At 46.5% G+C, this 12300-nt stretch overlaps 1 protein-coding gene across 1 annotated transcript in view; it reads right to left on the minus strand.

Moving 5' to 3' along the window:
- The window catches only part of dram1 (DNA-damage regulated autophagy modulator 1), a 29417-nt gene extending 22007 nt beyond the window's left edge, over positions 1-7410 (minus strand). The window contains exon 1 of the mRNA XM_078221121.1: positions 6973-7410. Coding sequence (XP_078077247.1) covers positions 6973-7103 — 131 coding nt within the window. The 5' untranslated portion in view covers positions 7104-7410. The remainder of the gene's footprint in view (positions 1-6972) is intronic.
- Positions 7411-12300: the final 4890 nt, after the last annotated feature.

The raw sequence follows: 12300 nt of genomic DNA on the forward strand, positions 1-12300 counted from the left end.
GGCTAGGCCAACGTTAATTGTCCACCCCTAATTGCCCCTTGAGAGGGTAATGGTGAGCTCCCGTCTTGAACCACTGAAGTCCATGTGATGTAGGTACATCCACAGTGCTGTTAGGGTTGGAGTTCCAGGATTTTGACCCAGCGACAATGAAGGATCGGCGATATATTTCCAAATCAGGATGACTTGGAGGGGAACTTGCAATGGTGGCGTTCCCACGCGTCTGTTATATCTGTTTTTCTCGTTTGTAGAAATTGTGGGTTTGGAAGGTTCTGTCAAAGTTACTGAAGTGCATCTTGTAGACGATACACACTGCTGCCACTGTGCATCAGTGATGGAGGGAGTGAATGTTTAAGGATGTGGATGGGTGTCAGTCAAGTGGGGCTGCTTTGTTCTGGATGGTGTAAAGTTTCTTGAGTGTTGTTGGAGCTGCACTCATCCAGGTTCAAGAGATGGGAGTTTATTTAAGTATTTAAACAAAAGGTTGAGAACCATCTCTCTAACTATCAGCAGAACCTTCTGCTCCTCTCTCTCGGCCAATTAGAGCCTGACCAAAGATGTAGGTTCTAAGGAGCATGTTAAAGGAAAAGAGGGAGGTAGAGAGGAGTAGGGAGAGAAATACAGATGTTGGGCCTCGGCAAATGAAGATATAGCCACCAACGGTGGGGCAATTAAAATGGGAGCTGTTCAAAAGGACAAAACTGGGGCAGCACTGTGGTTAACATTGCTGCCTCACAGCGCCAGGAACCCGGGTTCAATTCCCGGCTCGGGTCACTGTCTGTGTGGAGCTTGCACGTTCTCCCCGTGTCTGCGTGGGTTTTTTCTGGGTGCTCCGGTTTCCTCCCACTCCAAAGATGTGCAGTTTAGGTGGATTGGCCATGCTAAATTGCCCCTTAGTTCCAGGGGGACTAGCTAAGGTAAACGCATGGAGTTGTGGGGGTAGGGTCTGGGTGGTCAGTGCAGACCCGATGGGCCAAATGACCTCCTTCTGCACTGTAGTGATTCTATGATTCTACAAGTGAAGAGATCCCAGGGGGCTCTGGGGCTAGGGCACATTAGGCAGGGGGGGGGGGGGGGGGGGGAGAGAGAGATGGATTTGAAAACAGGATTAAGTATTTTAAAATAGAGATGTTAACTGGAGCAGGTGTCAGTATGGTCCCTGAGCACAGAGTGTTGGTAAATGGGACTCAGTGTAAGGCAGGGCAATGGCGTTGAATGGCTTCAATGGGTGAAGGATGGAAAACTGGCCACTGGTGCATTGAAAGAATCAAGTCTCGAGGTAAAATTCTCTTGTTAACCCAGGCATTATTGTTTAATATCTGCTATACTTCAATAAGAGCTCCTCTAAATCACTTCCTCAAAAGGATGAAACCATTCCTCCAATCTCCACTCACATCTCAATTCATTCCTACGCTGGTTACACAGTTTGATGACCACAGCTCAAAACCATACTCAAGTTATGACAGAAAGTTAGTTTTAACATCCCCTCCGACTGAAGAAGCTGTTGTTTGTTCTCCTGAGAGATTGACAGAAATACTCAAAGTGTTTTAACGAGCGAGTCAGGAGAGACGCTTTTCCCCGGCGAGTGGGTCGGAACCAGAGGTCACAGATTCAAAAAAATTCACAATAAAACTAGGAAGAATTTTCTTCACACAAATGGTTGTTCAAAGACGATGGGCCCGATTTTACCAAAACGTCACGCCCGTTTTTGGGCGCGAAATCGCGGTAAAGTTGGGTGTCGGGCCTATACCGCAATCTGCACCCGATTCCGAGCAGATCGCGGCTTTACCAACACCCGATTCGGGCACGGGTCTGGCCCACGCCCGAATCGGACAGCCCGATGATTTAAATGCACTAGCACGTTTTTAAATCGACTTAATGAACCGCGCGCCCAACTCTACCACCAAATCCCACTTTACCGTCTTCTGGCCCATTCCAGATCCGCGCTTTTAGCGACCTGCAGAATAAAAGTCTGAAGTGGATTTCTATTCTGCAGGGGAACCTCCGAAGCCCTCTCTGCCCTTGTGAAGTGACCATTCTCCTCGACCATCCTTCACAGACCCTCCCACTAACCACCCCGGCAGACGCCCCCCCCGCCGGATCAGCAAGCCACTCAGTTCAAGGGTGACTGGGGATGGGCAATGAATGCTGGCCCAGCCAGCAACACCCATGTCCCATGAATGAAAAAAAACTTCCGCTGACAGGTTCTATTCATTCCATCAACCTTTGACTTTTCCAGATGCAGATTTAGCTTTAGAAAGCCATTGGTTTCAGTTTCATGGGGAAACAGGGTACAGAGTTTCTGGAAATTGACTGCAGCAAGGCATCTAACGTTCCACATTCGAACTGTCACTTCCTCAAAATTAAAAAGTCTGGTTGGGTTAACTCCTCTCTATATGAAAACAGGGCTGATTTGGTTCCATTATTGAAGTTGTTTTTAAAAATGGATAATGGCTGGTTAAATTAATGATAGGATAGTTACAGCACAGGAGGAGGATCTCTATAAGAGCAGCTCAGCTCGTTCGGCTCCTCCAACATCTCCCCATGGCTCTGCAGATCTTTTCTCTTTAGATTATTATCCAATTCCCTTTTGAAAACCATGATTGACCCTGTCTCCACCTCACTTCCAGGCAGTTACTCCAAACCGGAAACCACTCATTTTGTAAAATAAAAGTCCTCACGTCACCAATTTTGCCAATCACCTTAAATCAGTGTCCTCTGGTTATTGGCCTATCAAATGATGAGGATAGGTTACACAAGGGGGCACGGTGGCCCAGTGGTTAGCACTGCTGCCTCACAGTGCCAGGGACCCGGGTTCAATTCCGGCCTTGGGCCACTGTCCGTATGGAGTTTGCATATTATCCCTGTGTCTGCGTGAGTTTCCTCCGGGTGCTCTGGTTTCCTCCCACACTCCAAAGATGTGTGGGTTAGGTTGATTGGCCACGCTAAATTGCCCCTTCGTGTCAGGGGATTAGCAGGGTAAATATGTTAGGTTGCAGGGACAGGACTTGAGTGGGATTGTTGTCAGTGCAGGCTCAATGGGCCAAATGGCCTCCTTCATCACTGGAGGGATTCTATGAAATGTGGCTGGCATTCACACGATTTTTGAAGGTTGCGGGGTGATCTGATTAGGATATTTAAAATGTTAAGCTTAATTTGATAGGATAGATACAGAGAAACTGCTTCCTCTGGTAGTGGAATCCAGAACAAAGGGGGAATACTTTTACTATTAAAATGAGACTATTGGGAATGGAATTGGGAAACACTTTTTCACAAGAAAGGTAATGGGATTCTGGAACTTTAAAATTCTGGAACTTGTTCCTTCAAAAGGCTGTGGACACATTGTCATTTCAAACCTTCAATACTGGCATCAATAGACATTTCTTCCTAATGGTATCAAAGGATATGGAGCAAAGGTAGGTAAATGGATTTGAGATACAGACCAGCCATGGTCTAATTCAATGCCAGAGCAATTCGGAGGGACTGAATAATGTCTTCCTGTTTCTATGTTCCTCTTTGGAATAAGAATGCTATCTTAGCTCATTTCCAATCTGTCAATGACTGTCCTCCCCACACATCCACTTCCCCCACCCCTGCATGATGAACCATTGACTCCTACAACACAGCAGAGAGCCATTCAGCCCATTTTGATAGAGTGGGGGAATGAGGTTGACTGCATTTCTCTATGAAGAGCTGGCATTGGCTCGATGGGCTGCATGGCCTCCTAATGTGCCATAATAAATTCATGACACTTATTCCATCTAAAACCTCCACCCACTTGATGTCCCGGATCAACAATTTGTTTAGATTAGAGAAAGAGAATGTTGTATTTATTTGCATCTTTCCCCCAAGTCCAAAATGTTTCTCAGCCAATGGCATCCCTTTTAGATGAATAGCCCTTGTTATCACCAATTTCTATCAACTCATCTCTAGCTGGCTGGACCTAAACTCCAGAATTCCCTCCCTAATACTCGTCAACTTTAAAACCCTTCTCTTTGACCAAACTTCTGCTCCTCAGGCCTAATGTCTCCTTATGTCATTCAATGTCAATGTTTTGTCTGATTGCACTTAAGGCAATTTATATTTTTAAAGGTGCTTTTTAAAAAATAATTCTGTGTGTGTCGCTGGCAAGGCCAGCATCAGTTGCTCATCCTTAATTGCCCTTGAGAGCAGTTAAGGGTCAAATGTAAGTCAGAAAGGGTAAAGACGCCAGATTGCCTTCCATAAAATACTACAGTGCAGAAGGAGGCCATTCGGCCCATCAAGTCTGCACCAATCAAAACCCTACCCAGGCCCTCGTCCCGTAACCCTACATATTTACCCCATTAATCCCCCGACACTAGGGTCGATTTAGCGTGGCCAAGAACAGAGAGCTTTAAATTTTTAAGGTGTCCGAGATCACCAACAACCTGTCCTGGTCCTTCCATGCCGACACTATAGTTAAGAAAGCCCACTTTCTCAGAAGACTAAGGAAATTTGGCATGTCAGCTACGACTCTAATCAACTTTTACAGATGCACCATAGAAAGCATCCTTTCTGGTTGTATCACAGCTTGGTTTGGCTCCTGCTCTGCCCCAGACCGCAAGAAACTACAAAAGGTCGTGAATGTAGCCCAATCCATCACGCAAACCAGCCTCCCATCCATTGACTCTGTTTACACTTCCTGCTTCCTCAGCAAAGCAGCCAGCATAATTAAGGACCCCACGCACCACGGACATTCTCTCTTCCACCTTCTTCCGTTGGGAAAAAGATATAAAAGTTGAGGTCATGTACCAGCCAACTCAAGAGCAGCTTCTTCCCTGCTGCCATCAGACTTTTGAATGGACCTACCTCACATTAAGATGATCTTTCTCTACACCCTAGCTATGACTGTAACACTACATTCTGCACTCCCTTGTTTCCTTGTCTATGAACGGTATGTTTTGTCTGTATAGCGCGCAAGAAACAATACTTTTCACTGTAGACCAATACATTTGACAATAATAAATCAAATCAAAAAACCCGTACATCTTTGGACTGTGGAAGGAAACTGGAGCTCCCGGAGGAAATCCATGCATACACGGGGAGAACATGCAGACTCCGCACAGACAGTGACCTGAAGCTGGATTTGAACCCGGGTCCCTGGCACTGTGAGGCAGCAGTGCTAGCCACTGTGTCACCGTACCACCTCTAAAGGACTTTAGTGAACCAGAGGGGTTTTTATGACGATCAATGATAGTTCTATGGTCACCATTACTGATTAATTTTCAATTCCAGATTTGTTTTTAATTGAATTTAAGTTCCGCCACATTAGCCTGAGTCTCTGGATTACTATTACAGTAACATCCTTCCTCTTGTATCAATGTGGTGCTGCAGATGTGTGGTGGCACAGTGGTTAGCACTGCTGCCTCACAGTGCCAGGGACCCAGGTTTGATTCCCAGCTTGGGTCACTGTTGGTGTGGAGTTCGTACATTCTCCCCGTGTCTGCATGGGTTTCCTCTGGGTGCTCCGGTTTCTTCCCACACTCCAAAGATGTGCAGGTTAGGGTGGATTGGCCAGCCTAAATTGCCCCTTTAGCGTCCCAAGGTGTGTAGGTTACGGGGATTAGCGGGGTAAATATGTGAGGTTACAGGGATAGGGTGGAGGTGGGTCTGAATAAGAGGCATTGTCGGAGAGTCAGTGCAGACTTGATGGGTCAAATGGCCTCCTGTTGCACTGTAGGGATTCTATGTTCTATTCTGGGAAACAACAGTCAAATGGCTTTTTTCCCTGAACCATGTAGACGGAAGGATGGGATTAAAGAGAAGAACTCTCCTGCTCTGAGAATAGAGGTAGTGGGATCTTCCTCATTTGAGGGTGAAGATGGAATTGTTTCTTTAAATGAAAGGTGGTGTTCCAGCCACTACTCCAGCTCTGCTGTAACCATAAAAACAAAATACCGCAGATGCTGGAAACCTGAAATAAAAACAGACAAGGCTGGGGGGAAAAACCCCATAAGAAGTTTAACAACACCAGGTTAAAGTCCAACAGGTTTGGGGCTTGGGGCTTGGAGCTCCGAAAGCTTGTGTGGCTTTTGCTACCAAATAAACCTGTTGGACTTTAACCTGGTGTTGTTAAACTTCTTACTGTGTTTACCCCAGTCCAACACCGGCATCTCCACATCAGGAAAAAAACCCCAGCAGGTCTGGCAGCATCTGTGGTGAGAGAGACAATGTTCACCTCTCGAGTCTAATTCTACAGAACTGTAACCACACATCATCATGTCTGCTACAATGACCCAAACCGCACTTTCCACTTACTGCCTGACATCACTTTGATTCTTGGCTCTAAAAAAGAAATCTAAGGTTATTTTCGAAAACAACAAAGAAGGACAAATAATTCTGAAAATCGGTTCTCCAAACAGGACTAACTCCTACTCCGAGTGTGGCCGGCAGCTGGGGGAGATGGGATTTATTTAATTGAATCTTAACAGCGGAAACTCTCCAAGTCGATTTCCTGCATTCACTAAAAAGGCGACAAACTGCACTCAGATACCCTGATTCGAGCAAGCTTCAATTTAAAGAGAGGAACAGAGGGGCAGATTACAATCTGGGTGAGGTTCCAAGTCTAAAACCCTGAAATTCAGACCGACTGTCACTAGAGGTCACAGCCGGAGGTCCCGGGGGCACACATGGAAAGTGAAACTTCTGAGTCAGTCCAGGGAGCAGCGAAAAGAAACTTCTCCCAGTGCTGCTGGAACAGAAACATTTAACCTGAGCCAGGCAAATTAAATAGAGGTGTGATCGAACCCCCAATCAGATGGATTCCTCAATTCTGCCTGGCTGCTTTTGGCAAACAACAGGTTAAAGACCACGCAACCTGTGAGCAGGATCAGGTTGCTTCCTCGAGTCTGTGCTTCAGAAAGAGAGAGAGAGAGCGATGGGGCTGATACATTATCCCAGCATGAAAGGCGATAGCGGTTTCCCTCGATTGTAACCCCGCCCCGGGGCACTTACCTGATGAAGGGAACCAGCGGGTGGACATGTCTGATCAGCACTGCGATGCTGAATGAAATGACAAAGGCAGCACAGGACCAGATGACCAAGGTGATTGGGAGGCAGCTGGTCCCTATTAGAAACCACCACATCTTCCTCCAACTCCTGCTTCTTCACCCGAAGCCCCTGCTCACTTATCCTTCCGGATGGTGGCAAGTCGCAATGACTCACCCCGCTTTGAAGAACAAAGAGACTCATTCAACACTGCCCCAAAATGAGCACAAACTGAACGGAGCCCGCTTTAAAGTAGCTCTCAGAAAATGAGTTACGAGATGTAGCAACTTCCCTTTTCGCCTCTCACGTGATGAAGGGTTTAAATCCTTTGCTGTACTTCTCCCAGAGTGTTGAATGTGAGTTCTGTAACTGCACGGTGATGCAGGTAATAACACAGGGTTCTCTACTGGCTGCTAGTTTAGGTACAACGCTCAGCACGGCCTGGCGAAAGGGAATCTCGCACGGTTCAGATATTACTGAGTTTTAAGCCACCTAGCTGCAGAGACAGGGGTAGTTAGCAGTTATAGTTAATGTTTGCGGAAGAGTTTACAGATAAAAATGCAAAGACAGCAGCTGACGAAAGGCAATGAGCTGAAACTCTCCAGGGGTCGGTGGCAAACCCGCTGAGCTCCCAGCACTCTCTGTGTGAAGAAGCCCCCCCCCCCCTAATATTCCCTTTAAACTTTTCTCCTTTCACCCTTAACCCATGCCCTCTAGTTTTTTTCTCCCCTAGCCTCAGTGGAAAAAGCCTGCTTGCATTCACTCTATCTATACCCATCAAAATCTTATACACCTCTATCAAATCTCCCTTCAATCTTCTACGCTCCAGGGAATAAAGTCCCAACCTATTCAATCTCTCTCTGTAACTCAGCTTCTCAAGTCCGGCAACATCCTTGTGAACCTTCTCTGCACTCTTTCAACCTTATTTACATCCTTCCTGTAACTAGGTGACCAAAACTGTACACAATACTCTAAATTCGGCCTCACCAATGCCTTATATAACCTTACCATAACACTCCAACTTTTATACTCGATACTCCGATTTATAAAGGCCAATGTACCAAAGGTACTCTTTACGATCCTATCCACCTGTGACGTCACTTTTAGGGAATTCTGTACCTGTGTTCCCAGATCCCTCTGTTCAACTGCACTCTTCAGAATCCTACCATTTACCCTGTACGTTCTACTTTGGTTTGTCCTTCCAAAGTGCAATATCTCACACTTGTCTGCGTTAAACTCCATCTGCCATTTTTCAGCCCATTTTGCTAGCTGGTCCAAATCCCTCTGCAAGCTTTGAAAACCTTGCTCACTGTCCACTACACCTCCAATCTTTGTATCATCAGCAAACTTGCTGATCCAATTTACCACATTATCATCCAGATCATTGATATAGATGACAAACAACAATGGACCCAGCACTGATCCCTGCGGCACACCACTAGTCACAGGTCTCCATTGGAGTTTGCACATTCTCCCGATGTCTGCGTGGGTTTCCTCCCACAGTCCGAAAGATGTGCTGGTTAGGTGCATTGAAGAACAGGATATGGCGCTCGACTCATCGATCGACAGTTCCGACGCGCCACAGCAAAAAACCGCGCCGACCTCCTCAGAAGACAAACACGGGACACAGTACCCTTCATCGTCCAGTACTTCCCCGGAGCGGAGAAGCTACGACATCTTCTCCGGAGCCTTCAACATGTCATTGATGAAGACGAACATCTCGCCAAGGCCATCCCCACACCCCCACTTCTTGCCTTCAAACAACCGCACAACCTCAAACAGACCATTGTCCGCAGCCAACTACCCAGCCTTCAGGAGAACAGTAACCACGACACCACACAACCCTGCCACAGCAACCTCTGCAAGACATGCCGGATCATCAACACGGATGCCATCATCTCACGTGAGAACACCATCTACCAGGTACACGGTACATACTCTTGCAACTCGGCCAACGTTGTCTACCTGATACACTGCAGGAAAGGATGTCCCGAGGCATGGTACATTGGGGAGACCATGCAGACGCTACGACAACGGATGAATGAACACCGCTCGACAATCACCAGGCAAGAGTGTTCTCTTCCTATTGGGGAACACTTCAGCGGTCACGGGCATTCGGCCTCTGATCTTCAGGCAAGCATTCTCCAAGGCGGCCTTCACGACACACAACAATGCAGAGTCGCTGAGCAGAGACTGATAGCCAAGTTCCACACACATGAGGACTGCCTCAACCGGGATCTTGGGTTCATGTCATATTATCTGTAACCCCCACGACTTGCCTGAGCTTGCAAAATCTCACTAACTGTCCTGTCTGGAGACGATACACATCTCTTTAACTTGTGCTTAACGCTCTCTCCACTCACATTGTCTGTACCTTTAAGACTTGATTACCTATAAAGATTCACATTCCAACCATTATTTTGTAAATTGAGTTTGTGTCTTTATATGCCCTGTTTGTGAACAGAACTCCCACTTACCTGACGAAGGAGCAGCGCTCCGAAAGCTAATGGATTTTGCTTCCAAATAAACCTGTTGGACTTTAACCTGGTGTTGTGAGACTTCTTACTGTGTTTACCCCAGTCCAACGCCGGCATTTCCACATCATAGGTGCATTGACCCAGACAGCTGCCGGAGTGTGACGACCAGGGGAATTGCACAGTAACTTCATTGCAGTATTAATGTAAGCCTTACTTGTCACTAATAAATAAAACTTTACTTTAAAAAAACACTCGATAAAGTCCTGACCTGGTGGAAGGTGCTGAAGGAGTTCATTCATTCTTTCCCACTCATATCACACAAGGTAGAAAGGCAAGATAATTCTCCCCCCTGTCTGCGTGGGTTTCCTCCGGGTGCTCCGGTTTCCTTCCACAGTCTGAAAGATGTGCAGGTTAGGTGGATTGACCATGCTAAATTGACCCAAGTGCTAGGGGGATTAGCAGGATAAATATGTGGGGTTACGGGAATAAGGCTTGGGTGGGATTGTGGTCGCTGCAGACTCGATGGGCCAAATGGCCTTCTTCTGTACTATAGAGATTCTATATAATAATTCATTATTTACACAAACATAGAAGCATAGAAGATAGGAGGAGGCCATTTGGCTTTTTGAATCTGCTCCGCCATTTATCACCATCATGGCTGATCATCCAACTCAATAGCCTAATCCTGCTTTTTCTCCATAACCTGCGATCCCATTCACCCCAAGTGCTATATCCAGCCGCCTCTTGAATACATTCAATGTTTTGGCATCAACTACTTCCTGTGGTAATGAATTCCACAGGCTCACCACTCTGTGGGTGAAGAAATGTCTCCTCACCTTCGTCCTAAATGGTCGACCCTGAATCCTCAGACTGTGACCCCTGATTCTGGATTCCCCCATCAACAGGAATATCCTCCCTGCATCTACCCTGTCTCGTCCTGTTAGAAACTCTGTGGCATGGAGTATAAAAGCAAGGGAGTTATACCTCTGTTTACATTCATAGATGAGGTTCAGTTAGAGTCGGGCAATGATGGGCAATCTGCTGTCTGGGGGCCACATGCGGCCCATCTGGGTTCTGAGTGTGGCTCCCAGGAGACATTTTCCTGACCGTTGTCCCTGTGCAGGGTCACCACATTCCACTGACTTCCGTCCGTGTAGTTTTCTTTTCCTACTGGTGTGCCTGAAGTGATTCAGTTTAAGTTTAAAGTTTATTTATGAGTGTCACAATATTGCAATGAAGTTACTGTGAAAATCCCCTAGTCGCCACACTCCAGCGCCTGTTCGAGTACACTGAGGGAGAATTTAGCATGGTCAATGCACCTAAGCAGCTCATCTTTCAGGCTGTGGGAGGAAACCGGAGCACCCAGAGGAAACCCACGCAGACACGGGGAGAACGTGCAGACTCCACACAGTGACCTAAGCTGGGAATCGAACCTGGGTCCTTGACGCTATGAGGCAGCAGTACTAACCACTATGCCACCCCACCACCTCACAAAGCAACACCTTCACACAAAGAGCAAGGGCAAGTGGAGTGAGGTGCGTGCTGATTGCTCACAACATTGACTGAGAGAGCCGTGCGCTCCCTTTTCGTCCAAAGTGTAAATATTTATTTTGTTTTTACCATTTGAAGTTGATGATAGTTCTATTATTATATAAATGATGAAGCATTTTCTATTACTCACTATGAAATATTCGATGTGTATTAAATGTATTTAATCTTATTCATGGGGTCACGGTTAATAAACATGTTTGATTTCAATCTTGTGGCCCAATGAGATGAAGGAGGGCCACTCATGTGACCCACTCACTAGATGTAGGTTGCCCATCATTGGAGTATGGTGTGCAACTCCAGGCACTTTCAGAAGGAAGTCATCAGAGTCATTAGGAGATTTTCCGGAATGGTGCCAGGGATCAGGGACTTCAGTCATGTGAAGAAACTAGGATTTGTTTTCCTTTGTTCACGGGAGATTAAGGGAATAAAAACATAGATTTGGAATTTAGCATGGCCATTGCACCAAACCAGCATGCCTTTTGGACTGTGGGAGGAAACCAGAGCACCCGGAGGAAACCCACGCAGACATGGGGAGAACGTGCAAACTCCGTACAGGCAGTGACCCAAGCCGGGAATCGAATCCGGGTCCCTGCCACTGTGTGGCAGCAGTGCTAACCACTGTGCCACCATGCCACCCTCAGTAGGCTGAATGGTCTCATTTTGTACTCATATATGTTCCATGACTCCAGTAGATTATAAAGTTTCTTTAGCGTATCACGGCTTCCAAGTGAATTAAACACCATTTTTGCTGGACTAAAATCTAAGTCAGATTTGCTGCTGAACAACTGCCCTCTGAGGGATTAGGTTTTCTGGACCAGTAGCAGAAAGGCTCTGGCAGCAGATCCAGGGACGTAGGTAAATTGGTGACAAGGAAGTGGCAATGTTTTTCAGGGAGAGAGCTTTGTTTGGAATAACCTGGGATAGGATGGGAGGGACTCAGCCTGAATATGGTGCATGTGCTCCTTTGCCAAGGCCCTTCATACAAGGATCAAGAAGCTGTGGTAATGAATATGCCTGGCATGCAACATTGGACCTCAACACCAAGGTGTAGTTGTGAGCTCTTCTGTGGCAGCCTGTCCACTATCGCTGCTGAAGGAAAGTTTCAGTCAAACTGCAAAATAAGAAACTAGAGGCATGGGACAACAATGCTCTGAGATGTTACCTGGTGCTTGGATATGAGAGTGCATATTCAATTCAGAACTAAACCCCTACTGAAATTGGGTTATGGAGAAACAAGCAACAGGATTACTGAAGGAACGTGCCTCCA

This window comes from Mustelus asterias, chromosome 9 (genome assembly GCF_964213995.1).
Source record: "Mustelus asterias chromosome 9, sMusAst1.hap1.1, whole genome shotgun sequence".
Classification (NCBI taxonomy): Eukaryota; Metazoa; Chordata; class Chondrichthyes; order Carcharhiniformes; family Triakidae; genus Mustelus; species Mustelus asterias.